Below are 18,985 nucleotides of genomic sequence, written 5' to 3'. Positions count from 1 at the left end.
AGCCGAAGAGGGCACAGTACCCACGAGAGGGCTAAACTAGCCGCCCGCGTCACAACACACGGGTCTGCCCTCGCCTGAGCCCGGCAGCTCGGCCAGGGCCTCGCATTCCTGCGCCCGGCCCTCTTTGTTCGATCCTGCACCTGGCCGGGTTGGCCCTGCTGCGCCGTGTGGGTGACAGTGGGCGGCTGAGTCTCCAACCCCCGTTTGCTCCTCGCCGAGGAGAGTAGCGAAAACCAGGCTGCCCCGTCTTGCCGCAGAGTCCTTAGTCACGTAGGGCAGGGCCCGTGAGCGCGAGCAGGGCCCGTGGAGCTGGCGGGGCCGTGCGGTGTGCGGCTGAGCTGCATGCTCAGGCCTGACCTGCACACGCTGCCTGGGTTTAGTTAAACGGAGGCAGGCCCTGGGCTGGAGGCTGATTTTGGGCTGAGTGGTTTATTGGGGTTAACGCAAAGCTCTTCCTGAGCGACTTCAGCGTCACCAGAATAACCCTGCCTGGCTCAGAGTGAGAGGTCGGAGCTGCAGTGGCCTTTGACCCGGCTCTAAATCCATCGTTTTAAAGTCACACCTCGAGTAAAACTGGTGCAACTCTGGCGAGAGACAGACAGAGGCTTTTATGTTCCCATCCCAGCTGCCAGCGGAGGGCAGCCCCTGTCTCCAGCGTGAGTCTCACAGCACTTGGGCCAGCTCGTGTGGTTTTGACCTGTTTTTCCTTCCTTTATTAAATAAAAACCAGGGGCTCTCACCCCGCATGCGGACAGATGTAGGGTTTTGGCGAAGCGCACGCCACGGGCTGTGCAGTGAGCGGGTCTGGGCGGTCACTGGGGGGATTTCCATTTAGCGCCCAGTGCTCGGAGAACCACATGCATGGCTTGACGTGCAGATTCCTCTACGCGCTGCCCCATGCACAGCCATAAAACAAAGACAGACCGTTTCCAGGACACCTCTGGGTGGGGCAGGGCTGTGCCATGCTCTGGGCCCCCGGCCACACAGCAGGGGAGGGGGCTGGTCGTTTTCACTAGGCAGCTCAGGCCGGGTTCTTACAGAAGCTGCGGCCCTTTGATGCCACTTGGGCCGTGTAAAGGGGCCCTGCAGTCGGTGGGGGCCGCACCCGATGCCCCATTGCACTGGCAGGGCTCCTGCTCCTCGGCTGCGCTGTGCCCAGAGGGAGCTGGTCTGGCTGGTAAAAGGACCCTTGGGTTTTTCTGCCCAGCAGCGGTGCCAGAACCCCCCAGCGGACACTGCCATGTGACTGCCCTGCAGACCTCCCCCCCCATGCTAGCCGGGGGCAGCCTGTAGCAGAGGAAGGACCCCCAGGAGCAGCCCTGTGACAGCAGTTTGAGCCCCTTCGGGGTGTGCGCGGAGACACAGAGGGGCGCCGGTGCTGGGAGGGGGGGCTCTGCACCGTGGGTGTCTCGGGAGTGCTGGGACCCCCCCCCCAGCAGTGACGGGGAGGCTGGGCTGCTCATCCCAGCCCTGCACCGGGAGCCCCACGTGGGGTGCTGGGAGGGGAGCAGCTCAAAGTCCACGTCTGTTTCTTCCTATCCCGGCTGGCGAGGAATGATTTGGGGGTGGGGTCCATGCCCCTCCCCCAATCCGGGGGGGGGGGGGCTGGGCGAGGTCCAGCCGCGTGCGGGCACCATGCATTGCCAGCCCGGGGCTCCCTCCGCTCTCCTGGCAGTGCCGAGCCCGGCGGGCTACAGCTTATCGCCGGGTAGCACCTAGAACGAGAGCACCGCTCAGCTTCCAGAGACGGCAACTGCAAAGCCAGCCGTGCCCCCCCCCCCCCACCAGCAACACCCCCCGCCCCGGCTCTGCCTGGCTGCGCCCTCCAGCCGCTCTGACGCATGCAGGGTGCCTCCGCCTCCGCCCAGACCCTCGAGCGCTGGCGAGTGGGGCTGCAGCCACGTGGGCACCGGGGGCTGTGGCAGGGGCTCAGGGCCCGGCGGGCATGTCTCCGGGAGGCCCGTGGGGCAGGGGGGACGGAGTCGGCTCCTGGGCCCAGATTCAACAAGGGCTGAACTCAGCTTTGCTGGCCGGGCAGGGCAGCCAGCGCCTGTGCGTGTTGCGTTCCCCCTCGGGGGAGGAGCCGTGGCAGGGGTGCCAAGGGGGCCAGGAAAGCTGCCCGCTGCCAGGCGTGTCAGGGCCGGGCACTCCAGCTGTACCAGGAGCAGGGGACCCTGCAGGCTTGCGTAAAGCCAAAGGCCAGCCGCTTCTCCGTTCAGCCCCTGTGCTGTGGGAGAACTCGGAGGCCTGAGCACCCTGGCCTTGCCCCCCCCATTTCCAGATCACGGGGCAGGTGCTGCCGCAGGTGAGACGCCCCTTCAGGGCCACGGAGAGCGGCTCCCGGAGGTCAGGGGGCCACATGGGGGGGAGGGGGAGGGATGGGGCCAGTGGAGGTGGCTTTGAATGTTGGGAGACTCTGCCCCTTGCTGGTATTTCTCAGCCTGAGCGGGGGGAGGTTGGGGGCGGGGGGCACCGGACGCCCGAGCTCCAAGCTGCCTGCCCACCGCCCTGCGGGCACGGAGAGAGAAGGAATCGGAGAAGGTCCTTACCTACCTGGTTCCGTGTTTTGTGCGATTTCTGCAGCCAGACGCGCCACTGGTCGTAGAGCTTGATGCTGAGGTTGGAGCAGCCGTAGGCGTGTTTCTTCACCCAGCCGAAGAACTGCTTGAGCTCCCGCCGCAGCGTAGCGTTCTGCTCCGCGCTCTTGGGGTCACACACGCCCGGGACCCGCTCTGTGCCAAGGAGAGCGGAGGGGGTGGTCAGCGCGGGGCTGCTCAGGGCCTGGGAATGCCGGGGGCGGCTGGCCAGGAATGCTAGCTCCGGCCCGGCACATCTGTGGCCCAGGACGTGCTGGTCTTTGGCCCATGCTTTGGGTTTCAGGAGCCACATGGGAAGTGCCGGCCCACCCCTGGCAGTGCCCAGCGGCAGAGGGAGGTGCAGGAACCCTGCCCTTCTGGAAGTGACCCGCTCAGAGGGGCCGTTGCTGTTACTTAGTGGTTGCCATCCCGGAAAGCAGGAGGGCTCCTGCCCAGCTCCCTGCGGCTGGTCCTGTTGTGCCTGGGGAGGCGGTTTTCAAAGCTGACTGGGCGGGTGAGATGGGAACCTCCCAGGGGTTTTAATGCCTCCAGATACGACCTGAAATCTTCCGCCTGCCTGACAGTTCCCCAGCCTCTGGAGCTGAGCCCCCGAGAGATTTCCCCGGCTCGGAGCAGCTGTGAAGGTCTTGGTCCTTGCCCTGGTAGGTCCCGCGCTCACCCTCTTGCGCGGTAACGATGCTGAGCCTGTGGGTCCCCCGGCGAGGACGGGAGTGGGGCAGAATTGTTGTTAAATGAGGGCAAATCCCCCACTGGCCCCGGGTTCCCAGTGCCCGGGAAGGTGTGACGTCACAATCACGTCATAAATACGGGAAGGAGAGACCCGCTGAACTGCAGGGCCGTGCCGGCGCGGCGTCAGGCAGGGAAACGAGCGGCTCGCTCTCTCCCTGCTGGGAAATAAGAGCTCCAAATTGGCTCCTTCGCAAGAAATCCAGGTGCCGGGCACAGAGCAGGGCCAAGGCGGGGAATAACCTCTCCGCACGTCCAGTGCTCGCCGGAAAGGGGGGAAGCAGAGGCTGGGCCGCCGGGGCCTCTGCAGCCTGCCACGCCCCCCCGTCCCAGCTAGCCCCCTCCCTTTCCAACCCTGCTGCCCCCCCCCCAAAGACCATGCGAATCGCTGCAAATTTGCATATGGCGCGGGAGGATTGGCTGCCCCAGCAGGACTGAATGCTAATCTAATTACTGCCAGAGCCGGGGGGGGGGCAGGGGGGTGACCCTGAATTCCAGCAGCTGGCAGGGTGCCAAGACCCCCGGCACGCCAAGGAAAGTTACATCTCCGGAAGGAATAGGGGGTCAGCGCTCCAAGCCATTGAGGGGGAAGGCGGGGGGGGAAGGCGCTGGGCTGGATTTCCGGCCCTGGTCTCTCACCCCGGCTGAGGGACGCGGGGGTGGGGTGTTGCAGAGGCTCTTGGCCGTTGGGGAGTCCAGAGGGACCCCTCCACGGCAAAGGAGCCGTGGGAGCTGTGAGGCAAACACGATGGGCCAGAGCCTCCGCTGGGGAAGGTGGAATCGCTCTGCTAGGATCTGGGCCTTCCCCAGCTCCCAGAGCCCCGTGGGCCCCTCCGGGGGGAGCAGCTCCACCTCGCCCCCGACACAGTGCCTGGCTGCAGGGGAGGGCCGTGCCCCATGCCCCCAGCTCCGCAGTCCTGGGCTACCAGACCGCAAAGGGTGGGAGCTGGGAGCCCGTGCGGCTGCCACAGGATCTGGCAGCCGTTCGCGCTCCTGGTTGCCACAGGGCCGCGCTGCTCACCGCTCCGAGGAGTTGAGGCCGCTGTGGGGTTGCTCCAGTCGCTCCAGATCCCAGCCTTTTTGGAGCCGTAGATCCCGAAGGGGTTACACCGGACTTGGACGAAGTACACGGTGCCGGGCCGCAGCCCTGCCAGCCGGCAGGACGTCTGATTCCCTACATCGTCCACGACCTGCCCGGGAGAGGAGGAAGGCGGGTTCCTGGCACATTCACAAGGCGGCACGTGCCAGCCTGGACCGGAGCTGGCAGCTGGGGCTGTGTGCCCTGGAACACGCCTTCCCTTGACACCCAAGGAGCTTGTCCTCTGGCGAGGAAAGGATGCTCCCAGAGCCGCTTGGCCTTCCGGGAGCCAGGCAGGGCTTTGATCCCCAGGACCGGGCTGGCCCCTCTCTGGATCCAGCTCCCTGCACCCTAGAGGAGACGCTTCCCTATTTCACAGCCCGACGGGCACAGGGAGAGGGCGGGACACGCTGTGAGTCGAACCCGGGAGTCCTGCACACACTGTCTCCCGCACACTCACCTTCCACTCCGCACTGTCCTCCACCCGGTACTGGATCTGATACTTGGCTTGAAACAGAAAATCCTTCAGTGCTGGCGGGGAGCTCCAGCGAACGCTCAGTTGGTCCTCCAGGTCCCCGACTCGGCTCACGGTGACGTCCGCGGGCGGGTCGGTGGTGACTGCGAGGGGGAGAAGGCAACGGGCAGGGACGCGGTGAGGACACAATGCACGCGCAGTGCAGGGGAGAGGCCTGCTGGCCTGGCTTAGATGAACAGCCCCATCAGGTAGCGCAGCTTCCCGGCCCCCAGAAATGCAATGCATGGAGATGGGGTGTCACTAGCCACAGGGCGCAGCTTTGCCAGATGGCAGCTGTGCCCGTGGCCCTGCTCAGGCTCCGGGCTGCGATGTAGCGAGCAGGATTCCTGTTCTCCCGACAGGAGGCTGCTCGGCCGGACTCTGCACCTGTCTCCAGTGACTTTCAAGCCCAGACAGAGTAAGATGTAAGGTGCAAAAGCGTCTTGCCTCCAAGCAGTGCTCCCGTTCGCGTGGCCTCTAGCGTGTGGTGCAGGGAGCAGCGAGTGCCTGCAGCAGGGTGCCCATGGGGAGAGCCCGGCAACTCTCTGGGTCTCCTTGGACCACGTTTGCAGGTCGCCGATCGGATGTGGATGCACATTTTGTATCGGCGCAGGGCTCTGCTCATGTGGCTGGCAGGTCCATTGGTGCTCCTCCGGCCATGGGAGTTAGCTGCTAGCACTCCAGCCAAGGGGGAGCTTAGGGGGCGAGAGGGGTGCTGGTGATGGGAACCCAAACCACTGGGGGGCCTGTCTGAGCCTCCTGGGGCTGGCAAATTGGGCCCGGAGGTGTGCAGGACCAGGCGCCTGCAGTGTTTTGCTGCTCTAGACCAACCAGGTGCACAAGTGGGAGGGAGGGGAGCTGGGACCTGGGGGGCAATGGGGGAATTTTTAATGAAATCCTCCTTTCAGCCTCTCACCTGTTTGCTCCTGGGGCAATAAATGGACATTTGCTGCCCTCCACATTGCCCGGTGCATTCGCTCGCGGTGCCGGTGCACGTGCCTCTTTGAAAGCAATAATTGCAGGCTCTGCGTGTGCAATGGGGGGGGCGCCACCTCCCCATATTGGTCCTTAGCAACTGCCCGGGAAGGGAATTCCTGGTCTGAGAGGGGGATGCAACCTCTGCCTCGTGGGGGGTCCCCACGAGGCGGGGTGTCTGCTGGGCCCCCTGGATCAGCCCATCATGCCGGGGTTACACGGCCTCCCAAGTGCGGATACAAGAACAAACTGGGCACTTCTTCCTCCTGCCATGGAGCGCGTTCTCCGCGACGCAGGCTGGACATCTGGCCACAGGTCGTGTGGCAGCTCTGCACCCCTGGCCTCAGCCTGGCAGCACGTCACAGGCTGGGGCTAGAGCCCCCTTCCCAGCTCCACGCCTCATGGGGCAGAAGGGGTTAAGGAGCAGCAGACGCCTCCAGGAAAACTTGGAGAAACATCCTAATTAGATTAGAAGCAATTCTGCTCACATATCGTCCATTTCCTGTGGCCCTTCTCCATCCTTCTTTATTACCAGCGAGGACGCCAGGAACCCAGGATCCTAATCCCCCTTGGAGCTCCACTCCAGCTGAGGTCATGATCCCCTGCGTGTGACATCACAGTCATCGCCGCAGTAACCGGCTGTGACATCACAGTCGGGAGGGTTGGGGCTCCAGGTGGGGCAGGAGCAGATGAGGCAGGCAGTGCGGGAGGAGGGGTGGGGAATGCAGAGTCTGTGGGTTTCAGGGAAGGAACAGGACTGGCCGCAATGGGCTGTAACATTCTCCATGAGGTGTCAGCAGCTCTTTAACACGCGAGAAGCCCCCCAACTCCAGCCCGCAATGCTGCAAGCAGCCGGGGCTCAGATTACCAGAGCGGCTCTGCTCCACCCTTCTCGTCTTCCAGCACAGCCAGAGGAAGGAGGTTAGCTGGGAGCAGAGGCACGCTGGTAATTAGGGACGGGCCGCCCCACGCCTTCCCACCAAGCTTTGCATCTTGACTGAAGCCTGAAACCCTTCGGCCAACCTCTCCCCTCCCGCTGTTCACCACCAGCGCGGCTCCCCACGGGCACTTTCCAGCCAGCGGCTGCGGGAAGGCAGAGCTTCCTATCGGTGCCTGCAGCCCCTCCGGGTGGTGGCAGCAGTGGGAGCATCCTGTGGAAGCCCCTTCTGCAGGGATTCCACCTCCTGGGCTGGGGAGGGGGCGGAGATGATGGGCTGCTTCTGAAGGATTTAAATCCCCCTCAAAACCCCCCCAAAACTTGTAAAACTGCCCAAAATGGGAAAGAAGGAAAGCGAGAGAGAGGCTGGAAGCCCGTGAGCACCGGTCCCCTGCAGGGAGGGAGCAACCTATGAGCCAGAGTCTCACCCACATCCAGAATGTCTAGCATGACGACTTCCGAGACAGCCACGCCAAGCCGGTTGGACGCCTCCACCCAGATCTCGTAGGGCGTGAAGAGGGCCAGGTCTTTGGGGATGTGGCAGGAATACTGGCCTGCCGTGCGATACTCCTGGCAGGTGTTATCCCGGCCATACCACCTGCAAACGAGAGGCACCGGCCCAGCTGTCACGCTGCTGGTGAACTGGCTCGGGAGTCCAGGGACCTCCGTCAGTTTGCAGCAGCAAAACATTGGGCCCCAGGTCTCCATCCAACCTTCTCCTAAGTGCACAGGTAACTGGAACGGCTTCTAAAACTCTGTGGCAGCACGTGGTTCTCTGCTGTGTCTAGTTCCCTGGCAGCTTTTGATGTTACTGCGATGCTTTAGTATTAATCCATCAAGCAATGGCCAGGGAGAGCCCTGCTAATGAACACAGAGGAATCACTGCTCCTAACAGGAACTGCGACTCATTTATCTGCTGGTTAATACTTGCAGCACTCTCTTTGCAAGATGGCAGATTCCCAGCCAGGCCAACGTCTGCTTCTTATCCACAGAGTAAAGACTCTCTTTGCTTCTACGGTGCCTTCAACCCAAGGATCTCAAAGCACTTCACATACGTTAATGAATAAAGTCCCACGTCCCCCTGGGAAGCAGGTCAGTGTCGTTAGTCACATTGTATAGATGGGAAATTCCCCAAGGACAGGTACAGTCAGCAGCTGAGGTGGGAAGAACGCCCGGGAGCCCTGGCTCTTAACTCCCTGCACTAACCCCTGTTTCCTTCCCACAGCTGGGAACAGAACCCAGGAGTTAACTGCCCTCGGGGCACGTGTGGAAGAAGCAGTGGCGGTGCACGCATCCCCTACGATGATCCTTGCCCTGCCTGGGTGCACAGGCTCTGCAGTCTACCTGCCCATGCTGTGCTTGGCCTCTCTTAGGCTGCCAGCAAGGCAGGAACCAGCCTGAGTCCCACCAAACTCATTTCACATGCGGGCCACTGAGCACCCGTCGGATGGTAAGAGCTGGGAGTCTGGGTGAGCCGGGCTGGAACCCGGAGGCGAAAGGCCCCATGTCCTCTGAGCTGCACACGGGTTGCCCTCTTTGTAGGCCTTCCACTCCAGCACTTGCCTCCCAAAGAGTGAGAGGAACTAATTCCACCCCAGCGACAGCACCCACATGCTCATACCTGAGTTTGTATTTGAGGGTGTAGTTGGTGTGCAGGTAGGTCTCGCCTTCCGTGCCAGGGGCCCATTTACAGGTGAGGTCTTTCATGTTTTTCGACCAGCAGGTTATGTTGACTGGTTTCTCTGGTGGCACTACAAGGGAAAAGAACACCTGACATGAATCTGGTTCTGCAAAGAAACCGCGAAGCTTCCCCAGACCAAAGTAGCACAAAGACTTACCAGGACTCAGAGGGGCTGAGCCTGAGAACTTTGCTCTGTAGATTGGTTTAACAAACTGGTTTAAGATCCCCCGACTAAATGCATTTAGATGCTCAAATCAAATCAGCTCCTTTGTCACTCATCTGCCAGGACCCAAGGTCAGGATTCTGCGAGAGGATGACATCACCAACATCCAGAACACCCCTGGGAGCACGGGAAAATACCCGGAGCTGGGTGCCAAGGAAGCCATGCACTGTTGTAGGGGGAAGACAGACTCCTGAACTCAGGTCTTGGTAGGTGCATGAAGGTGCACATGATTTCCAGCTCTTTGTTTTAAATGTAAATGCATTTGTTGGGTTGGGTTTTTTTTAAACGTCCGCCCATTTATTCTGTTACTGAGCTGGGATCTGAAGTAGTTTTCTTTTGGGAACAAAAAAAAAAAAAAAGCTTTTCTGTTCCCAGTTAAGCCTCTGTATTCTGAGAAACTTGTAGAAGTGTCCTTAAAATAGCCTAAGATAAAATCTTATGATCATTGATTTGGACAACTGTAATTTCACCACTGGTTGCCAAAATAGTCTTTCTGCTGTAGAGGTCTCATATGCAGAGGCTAAAGCCATAACTCCCAGGATTCGAGTTACATTAATTAGCACTGGGAAATGAGCAGTTAGTGCAAATTATTGTAAGGCCATTAAAAGTGCAAATGATTAGTGTACAAAATTACTATTATTCTTCCAGGGGCTTCTCTGCTTGTTCTTGATAACCAACAACACTTTTTACAGTTACTCCATTTGTTCTAATGAGATGTTCAGTCTCCAGTGAAATAGGTGGATACATGGTGACATGCAGCTTCTAATTTGAAAGAGAAGCAAAATCCGTCTGAACATCTTGCTGTTGTTAGAAGCCCGTGGAACTCTTTTGACAACACTGGGATGTTAAGGCTAGTGTCTTGGCCAAATTTCAACTCAAGTGATTCTTTCCCTCTCTAAATATCCCAGGCAGTTCTGGTTAGGGATGTTATTCTTAATTTCCCCTCATAAAAGCTATTGAGCAGTACTGGTACAGCCTGGTAGGTTCCACCCCAGAGACAGCTGCACGTCAGTGGGTAGGGCACTGACTGCTGTATCTGTACAAGCCGTAAAGTGCTTTGGGATCCCTTAGGTAGGATGAAAGGCACAGTCTAAACTTAAGGTCCCTCAATGAGCAAGGGAAATAACCCTGGGTAGCCAGATTCTTCCTAGTGTAAGCTTGCAACTTCAGTAGAGCTCCGGGATGAATCTGGGCAGGTTTGTTTTTGTGGCTGTGACCGGGGTGTTCTGGGCAAAACAGTATCTCTCTAGGCAGAAGAACTGAACACATACATCCCACATAAAGACAGGAGCCAGCCAGAATACTGCCGTCTCTGCTGTGACACACCAGGTTGTCTCCGGACTGCTGCCGGGACCCATTCAGATTGGCGAGCACCACACAGAGGGTGGTGCCGTTGAGGACCTTGTAGGACTCCGGGGGGAGCCGTCTGCCATTCAGAGTCCAGTACAGGTCCTCTGCTTTCAGGTGCAAGTCGGAGTTCACCGAGCAAGTTGCGGTGAGGGAAGAGCCAATCGCCAGCGTTGGATCTTGGGGGGCTATGACTGCAGGATCTGCAGCAAAAAAAAACAAAAGAAAAAAATCAAGCACCAATCTCTTCCGCTGCTCGCCCTCCAGCTCTTCTCCCAAACAGACCCTGGGCTGCTAGCTGGGTCAAAGTCCTCCCTCTCTGTTCGCAGGATGAAAACATGCCTGGGGTTCAGCTAGGCAGGCTTGGCAGCTCTCTCGTACGGCTTGGATGGCGAGATGTGAGCTGACTGTGGGTTTCTCTCCAAGAACAAGCGATTTGTTATCTGAATACGTGTGTGTCAGTGGAGAAGGTGTCTCGCTCCCACTTGTGCAGGGATTGTTTACGTGCTTGTTGCACGTAAATGGCTCGCCTTGGCTTTTGTTTCTGGCTTTTGGTAGGGCGTGGCTGGCCGCGGCTGGCGGCTGGGGCTCGTGGCTGGCTTTCTAAACCTTTCGTGACAAAGGGGATTCCGAAAGCAGCTATGGAAACGTGTCTTTTGAAAACATATTCGCAGCCAGACCACCCCCAAAGAGAGGGCAGCAGCAGGGACCGGAGCTGGTCAGGAACTCACTGTTCTGGGGGCTCCAGTCCACCAAGGCACTGGAGGATGTGCCTAACTTTAAGCATGTGCTTAAGGCCTCAGGCCTCACGGCACAGACGGAGCGAGGAGCGGAAGGCACCTAAGTCCAGTTTTGAGCTACGGCGATGCACAAAACTCCTGCTGAAACCCTGTAGGTGCCTAAACGGATCCCAGTTCCTCGGCCATTTCCATTTCCTGCGCAGTAAAAGCTCCCCAGACACCCATGTTTCTGCCTTGGAATGTGCATGGGGCTGGGTCCCTGTGGCCAGCTGGGCACCCAAACCTCAGGGTGATTCAGGGGAAGGCAGGCGTGGAGCCCGCTGCCTCGCCCAAGGTGACCGCTCTGGTAGGCGTGCTCAAAGGAGCACTTCCCTCCTCCCCTTTAGCCCAGCGGTCAGGATACCCACCTGGGATGTGAGAGACCCCCCCCCAGTTCCAATCCCCCCTCCACCTGATGGGGAGGGGGGCTCTGCCACCACTCAGGTGAGTGCTCTGACCATGGGGCTGTGGGATATTCCCAGCTGGGGAAAATCCTCAAATCCTTCCTAGTGAAGCTGCTGCGCTGTTGATAAACAACGGAAGAGTCAGTGGAGCAGGGGGGCTGGATCCTGGGTCTCCTACATCCTGGGGGAATGGTTGAACCACCAGGGGATGGAGTCCTTCTCACAGGACCGCTCCACCGCCTCCTCCTCCCTAAACCAGTACAGGGGGCCTGACTCCAGCATGGATTCCTGGCTGAGAATCGGCGCTGGCCTTAGGAGGCATCTCTGTGAGAGGGGCTGGGCTGCGGGCACGCCCCTCTCCTTGGCCTTCCCCCATGGGTGAGCTCAGGCAGCTCCCGCCGCGCGTGCTGGCTTCTGCAAATCACACTCTGAGAAGCCCGTCGCTGTGCAGGAGCCTCGGCGCCTGGACTCCATCTCTGTGTGTCAGCCATTTCCCCAAGCACTCGGGCAGGCATCAGAGGTTCAGCTTCACAACACCTACGCGCTGTGCTGAGCTGTGACGTAGACCTGCAAATCCCGCCCCTGCGCTTGGGAGCACCGCACTGCACGCACCCGAAGCGTGTTGGACACGCACTTGCCCTCCCGGTTACATCTGTGCATGCGGTCACGCACCCAGGTTTGCACACCTAAGCCCCACCTGTTGGAAGTGTGCGAGCTGTTACGATCACACGCCTGACCTGCGCTCCGTTATCCATTTGACACAGAGCCCAGATGCGTCTGTCTGACAGCGCAGCCCTAACCCTGTAGCTAGGGTCACACTGTTTATCTCACTCCAGGCGTCACCGAGCAATGGTTTGCGCCCTGATTCAACGCAACACTTAAGCCCAGACTTCTCAAGTGAATCACGGGCTTACAGCACCGCTGATGGGAATGGGACTGCGCAGGTGCTTACAGACTTTGCTGTGGCTTTATTTGATTTGTTTATTTATGTTTCACCCTCTGTGCCAAAGGGCAGCACCACCAGGCTCCTTGGAGCTGTACACCACGTTCCTCGCTCTGTAAGTCCAGACAATCGAATGGAGACTGGCTCGGCTAATGCTCTCCAGCCACTTTGGTTGCCCGGGCGATGTTATGAGCAGCAGTTGCTGAGCAGATGCCACTTTAGAGCTTTGTCAATCACACAATTTCTTCTACAAAAGGCTAATTTTCATGGGGGGAGTTTGCTGCTCCTGGCAGTGATGGTCCGGCGGTGGCCCCCCAGCGAGCTGGATAGTGCATTCGTTTGGGATTTGCAGCGGACAGGCAGAACAGACCCCCCCAGCCTGCAGCCTCCCTGACTGCAGCACCAGTGACGAAAGAACACACCCCAGTCTTGTACAGATGGTGGCAAGGAGCCGAGCCCAGAGCGCCAGCACGGAAGTCAACAGAATTGGGCCCAGTTATTCCAGTGGCAAATTGGGGCACCCACTGCATTGTTATTTACTCACACTGAGCTGGTCCTCAAGGCCACCAGCCGAGGATCAGGGCCCCATTATGCCTGGCACGTGTTCGGCACTGCCCATGCACAGGGTTGCCTTGGCATCGCTTATCAGAGGCGTGGAGTTTTTTGTTGGGCCATTTCAGTCCACATGGGCTGAGGCTAGCACCGCAGAAGGCGGAAGCACATCCAGGCCCCCGAAAGAGTCGAGGCACCGAAGCTCCGAAGCGACCTTTGCCTTGTGTCTGTAGCAGGCAGAGCTGCCTGAGGGCGGGCGTACGCTCTGGATGATGCACAAAGCTTCACATTCCCCTTTGCAAAAACAAACAAAGGCCGGCCTGAGAGCACCACATCATGGGCTTACAAAAAACCTCGACAATTCAGAGCATCCAGCCCGACATGTAGGACAGGACGTGTCCTGCAAAAGGGCCTCTGAAAATATAATAACTCTGCACACAAGCTTTTCCATCCACCAGAGTTCCCTCCACTAGGCAAATCCCGAGGAGCAATCTGTTAGAAAACTGCAGCCCTGCCGATAAAAGGGGCCAACGCTCTGGGCCCTAATTCTAGTAAATCTTAATCTAAACACCACTGGAAACACGTACGAGCTTCATAAAACAGACACGTTTCCCGTCCTCCACGCAGAGCCTTAGAGAGGGAGTGTCTGGAGGGGCCAATTTTTTAAGCACTGTTTTTCTAGACACAGACACAGAAATGAACATGTGTTTTAAAAGGGAAAAGTGTGAAGTTTTCAGAGAGACACAGTCAATATGTGGAATGTGCGACTCAGAACTAAAATACCTGCTAGAAGTTTTATTACTTTCCTATTTTTTTTTAAAAAGCTGATCAGGTGCTAAGTAATACTATAAAGTAAAACCACATTTCCAAGGTGTCAGGAACATTCACTCTTTTCTTTTGAATGGCCGGATTTCACTTTATTTTTATATTGGAGGTTTAAATGGCTGGGAAAGGGAAAAAAAAAAATCTCTGATAAAAACATCTGAGATCACACAGCAAGATGTGAGCTTTACCTGGGAATTACAAATATTTAAAAAAATGATCATCTGCAAGATTCCAAAAGGGGAAACAAAGGAGAATTTGTTTGGTCTCAAACTTTGTAAAAAATACAACTGCAATTCCCTCAGATACTGAGAAATGTGTGTAGACCCCGTCGTTGCTGTGCCAAAGTGACACATAACAAGCCCCAACCAAACGCTTTGTTCCATCACAATCTTCCACAAACGTTTCCTTCTTTCTCATTTTAAGGCTGCCATTTCTCCTGCTCCACCCCACAGCACAAAGGGGAATTTTTTAAAGCGCTTTATTGAAATCATTTGAGTCAAATGTGGGGGAAGAAATTAGTCCTTTAAAAGTAGATTTGGATGTATTTGTATTGGAGTTCTGATTTCATGAAGGGGTTCGTTTCTGCATGTTGAAGCTGGCACAGGCTTGTCCTTCATGCAGGGTGGGTGCCAAAAAATGGGTTCCTAAATATACGAAGTTATGTGTGACTGAATGTTACACGCTGGCCGCTGAGCTGTGTGGGACTGTTATTTCCATTATTCAAAGCAATCTAAGCGTACACACGCATGCAGACTGAGTTCAGCAATAGCAGGGCATGGCAGCGTCCCTTTGCTAAGGAGAAAGGATGGGCTTAGGGGTAAAGCACGAGCTGGAGACTAATGTGATGTGGGTTCAAGACTCCCCTCTTCTAAGAGCCTTCCTGGGTATGCGACCCTCTCTATGTCCCTTGCTCTGCCCCTGGGTGGGTGTAATAGCAACACCCCCACAGCAGGAGTTATGAGGAGAGATGTGTGTGAGTGGTGTATATCCCTAGGGAGGCGTCCCCATAGCGTTTGCTAGGCAAGTCTCAAAGCCTGGTGTGGGCATCAGGCCATGTCTGCTGGGGCAATAGAAATGCCCTAAACCGGCCCGTGCCTGGCTCACTGTGTGTGCGGAGCAATTTCTGTCAGCCTGGTGCTCTCTGGCAGCTGGGCATTTCCAGCCTGCCCTCCGGTGGGATGGTTTGTGGTCAATCTAGCTGGGGGCGTGTTGCCTGCTGGGATGCACCTTCCCTCCCCACAGCAACACAACAGCAAAAAGGGGGTAAAATCCTTCCAACCAGATTTTAGCCTCTGGGGAGAGTTAGGAAAAGGGCACGATCCCTAAACAAATGACAACTCCAAACTCTTTCACTCTAAACTCCCCTCTGGCCACAGACCCCCAAGCAATCCTTCTCTGCCAGCGTCGCGTCCCATCGAATACTACACACAGCTACGACTTCGACAACCATTTCTGTGCACGCTTCGGACCCTCTGGACCACAGCGATGGCCGTGCCAGCTGGTATGTGAGACACCTCGCCACTGCAGGCAGGGCCAACCCCACATTATTGGCCCGATACTGGCTCACACTTGGGGCTTGGTCCTGTGAACCTAACTCAAGCAAAACTTCCATTGGCCTCACTGTCCTCAGCGTGCAGGACGGGCCCGGCTGGAGAGAAGCCAGCCGCATTTCTGAGACCCTTTAGATGGGTTTGGCGGGAATTTTTAGGGGGCGCATTAACTCCAAAGCCCTCAGTTTTGGTTTGGTTCCTTGGCATGACCCCAGCATAGCTGCTGCTTCAGTTCCTAACTCTGAGCTATTGCTGTTTAATAATTAACTGCTAATGGTCCTTGTTAATCAGTCATTAAATAGGTCGTTGCAAGCTACTTATGGCCCGGCCCTGTCAGGAACCAAAACTCAGCACTGTGCAGCCTCTGCCCATATTTGTACAGGTATTAGTATTCTCCACTGATGATGCTACTGAGGTGAGGGAGGTTACAACAGTACCTTGCCTAGGAGGGGAACAAAATAACCCTGGTACTTTATTTGCTCAGGAGCACAGGGCAGCACCCTGGGCAGTTTCTGGTCGGAGGTTTCAGCCTGAAGCTAGTGGATGTGGCAGTGGGATGGTCTGTCTGTCTGTCCAGCAGCCAGGCCAGGCTGGGGGGAGCTGAAGATCCCTAAACACCAGCAGTAGCTTTTCTTGGCCTGGCTGGATCATGTGTTTGCTGCAAATATTGTCTTGAGAAATTCCCGTCCTAAAGAGGAAGCATAAACTTCCTGCTACAGGAGAAAGGGGATTCCCCCCCCAGCCCCTTCTGTCTTGCTGGCTTCACAAAAACACACAACTCCGGGAACTAAAGGCTAATTTGTGTTAACGGCACTGCTGGGGCCTTAGGCACACACCCCCTGCTCTGAGATGCGGGGACACACACACACATTTTTTTTTCTTGGTAAAACGATCATCCCCACTGAATGAGGGCGGAAACGCTCCCTCCACCAAAACCCAAGACCTCTTCTCTCCCGGAGGAAAATATTTGAGCCAATCCGGGCATCTGGGCCCTCAAGAAACATTTGGTGAAGGGCCTGCTCTGCTCCCGCTGGGGCGAGGAAAAGCCCTCACTGCCGAGGGGCACAGGAGTAGGAGTAAGGGGTTCAGCTTCTATTGTTCTTAGTAGGGGGAAAGGGATTCTCCATTGTTCTCAAGGGGGGGATTCTCCATTGTTCTCAATGGGGGTAAAAGAGATTCTCCATTGTTCTCAATGGGGCGAAGGGGATTCTCCATTGTTCTCAAGGGGGGGGATTCTTCATTGTTCTCAATGGGGGAGGGGGATTCTCCATTGTTCTCAATGGGGGTAAAAGAGATTCTCCATTGTTCTCAATGGGGGAGGGGGATTCTCCATTGTTCTCAACGGCCCCAGCTGGGAGCCGAGCCCTGTTCTGGGGCGGGGCTGGGCACAGTCTCCTGGCCGGACCGGACCATGGCTGGGCGGGCAGCTCCCTGCGGGGCCCCGCTGGGGCGGGGCCGGGCTGGGTGGGTGGGTCCGCTCCCAGGGCGTGGCTCAGTCATTCCTGGGGGACCCGCCCGCACCTGGCCACGCTGCGCCCCTGGGGCGGGGGCTGGCGCTGCAGAACCATCAGCAACAAGCCCAGCGGTTAGCGGCCCCCGCGAGGGACCGGACAAAGCTCCAGGGAAGGGGCTTTTCTCAGCCCCCCGCCCGCGCCTGGCTGAATTCACCCGGGGATCTATTCGGGCCATGGCCGCTGCGTTGCTCTGGGTGCGTTGGGCGCCCGCGGGGTATTTCTATTTGCAGCAGTAAAGCCCTTTGTTGTGTCTAGGGTGCGTTATTCCCCCCCCCTCCCTCCAGAGCGCTGGGAATCCAGGGGCTGCTCCGGGGGTCTCCAAGATCCCCCCCTCTGCGCAGGCTGGGGCTCAGCCGGAGCCAAATTCCCCTCTGCCTGCGGGGGGAGGGGGCGGCTGGAGGCCGGGGCTTTACGCGTTCAGGATTCGCTGGGACCCTTTGTCGTGTAAACGATCCAAACCCGGCAAGTTCGCCCTGGGCTCACCCCGCCAGGCTCCCGCACGGGTGTGTGACCCCGCGGAGCGCAGATGGGCCGGGAGGGGGAGACGGGCCCCCGGGGGGCGGGGGGTTATTATAGGGGCCTGGGACCCCCGCCCGCCTCGGAAATCCGGAGAGAGAAAATGAATGAAATGGCAAAAGAAGAAGAAGAAGGAGTAACGGCAAACGGGGGGACTCCGGAGCCACCCAGGGACGGATCTGCCCCTAGTGCCCCCCCCGGGAGGGAGCGGGCGTGGGGGGGGGCATTTCGCCATGTTTCGCTGCATGTTTAACCCGCTGCGCTCCCCCCACCACAGCTGCGCCTGGGGCGCGCCGAGCCCGGCTCCATGGCCGGTGCCTCTCCGGCGGCGCACGCCTGGGGCGATCCGCGCACCGGCCGGGCCCACGCGCGGGGGCCAGCCCCGAGCCCTTTCTCGGGGCATGGACAAACTCCGCGAGCCCCAATGTTCGCTCGGAGCCAAACCTGCCCCGCGCAGCGCAGCGCAGCGCAGCGCAGCGCACCTCTTAAAGCAGCGGGCGCTTTGGACTCAGCCTGGCTCACCCCCACCCGCCCTCCCTCCCCCGCGCTTTTTTGTCTTGTCTCCGTCCCGATCCAGGCCCGGGCGATTCCCTTTCCCCAAACCCGCTCCCACCTGGCCGCCCGGTCGGGGATTTGCTTCGTGCTCTGCAAAATATTCCCCCCGTCCCCAAAACACACACACGCTCCTTCGCCTCCGCGTGCTCCCAGCCGGGGACCGGTTATCCCGAGCAGAGACCAGCAGCGACTCCTGGGACAGCCCCGGGCATCCGCTGCCCACCTTCCCGAGAGCGGCGGGGCTCGGGCGTTACTTACATGTCAAGGACTCGGCTGGAGGAAGACAAAGCCACAGGAGCAAACAAGTGATCATGTTTCAACCCTTTCGGGGGCAGCCCGGGGATGTTCTCCGCTGCGAGGGGCAGGAAGGGTCGCTTCTCCCGAAGATGGTCCCAGTGGGGAGCGGGCTCCCCTCAACTCCTTCTCCGGGTGTGTATTTCCCACACCCCAAGTGTTCGTTAAAATGACAGAATATCTTGAGCAATGCCAGAAAGAGGAGCAGAGTGTGTGTGAGTGTGTGTGTGTGTGTGGTGTGTGTGTGTGGGGGGGGGGGGGGGTGGCTGAAGAAACACCAACAAGTTTTGGAAAGTCCTAGGCGAGTCTGAACAACTGAAATTGACAAGCTTCTTAATGCGTCTCTGGCCCCGCCTCACACCGCCCGGTCCCGCCCCCACGGGGGGACAGAAATTTACAAACCCTACTCCGAGGAGAGCCTCAACTATTTCCCTCCCCCCCCCCCCCCCCCCGCGCGTCCCTCCACCCTCGGGTCTCGGGGCTGCTGCCGAGCAGAAGGAAGGAGTGTGGGAGACAGGCCCCCCCCCCCCCCCCATTTCTGTGACATTTCCTGAAATCCTTCTCCCGTGACTCAATCACGGCGCTGCAAAGATCAGATGTGACTCAGGGCTGTAAATACCTACCCAGGAATGGGCCGCCCGCCCCGTCACTGCGCTGGGCGCCGCGCCGGGGTAACCTCTCCTGGAGAGGTTGGGTTGGGTTGGGTTGTTTCAACGCCAGCCCCCTCCTGGAGGAAAAACTCCCCCCGCGCACGGTTCCAGGCCGTCCCCCACCACCCCCGGGGCTTGGAAAGAGACACATTCCCCGGGAGATTAGGTGAGTAATAAAAGGCTCCTGCGCTGCGCCGCCTCTGCGCTCTCTGCGCTGCGCCGCGCTACCTCTGCGCGAAGCCGCCGGAGCTGGGGCGGCCAAGCCGGGCGCCTGGCCTCGAGCTGTTCTCCCACGTGTGCTGCCAGCCGGTGTCCTGCCCTCACC

At 58.4% G+C, this 18,985-nt stretch overlaps 1 protein-coding gene across 2 annotated transcripts; it reads right to left on the bottom strand.

Annotated features, from left to right (window-relative positions):
* Positions 1 to 725: 725 nt before the first annotated feature.
* On the bottom strand, positions 726 to 18,240 carry CRLF1 (cytokine receptor like factor 1). 2 transcript variants are annotated; one of them, XM_067560743.1, is made up of 8 exons: positions 17,975 to 18,240; positions 10,003 to 10,281; positions 8,449 to 8,578; positions 7,256 to 7,425; positions 4,862 to 5,019; positions 4,345 to 4,513; positions 2,550 to 2,732; positions 726 to 1,715 (listed from the first exon to the last, which is right to left on the bottom strand). In XM_067560743.1, exons 1-8 carry the CDS (start codon positions 18,027 to 18,029, stop codon positions 1,699 to 1,701), a joined length of 1,161 nt encoding a protein of 386 aa, XP_067416844.1. In that variant the 5' UTR covers positions 18,030 to 18,240; the 3' UTR covers positions 726 to 1,698. The 2 variants fall into 2 exon arrangements, with proteins under 2 accessions (XP_067416844.1, XP_067416835.1); XM_067560734.1 differs by having other exon boundaries at positions 2,554 to 2,732.
* Between the last annotated feature and the right edge of the window lie 745 nt (positions 18,241 to 18,985).

This window comes from Emydura macquarii, unplaced genomic scaffold (genome assembly GCF_026122565.2).
Source record: "Emydura macquarii macquarii isolate MOO-44397 ecotype Brisbane River unplaced genomic scaffold, CSIRO-AGI_Emac_v2 contig_306, whole genome shotgun sequence".
Taxonomy (NCBI): domain Eukaryota; kingdom Metazoa; phylum Chordata; order Testudines; family Chelidae; genus Emydura; species Emydura macquarii.
The sequence above is the reverse complement of the archived record's forward strand: the minus strand, read 5'-3'. Positions and strand labels throughout refer to the sequence as shown.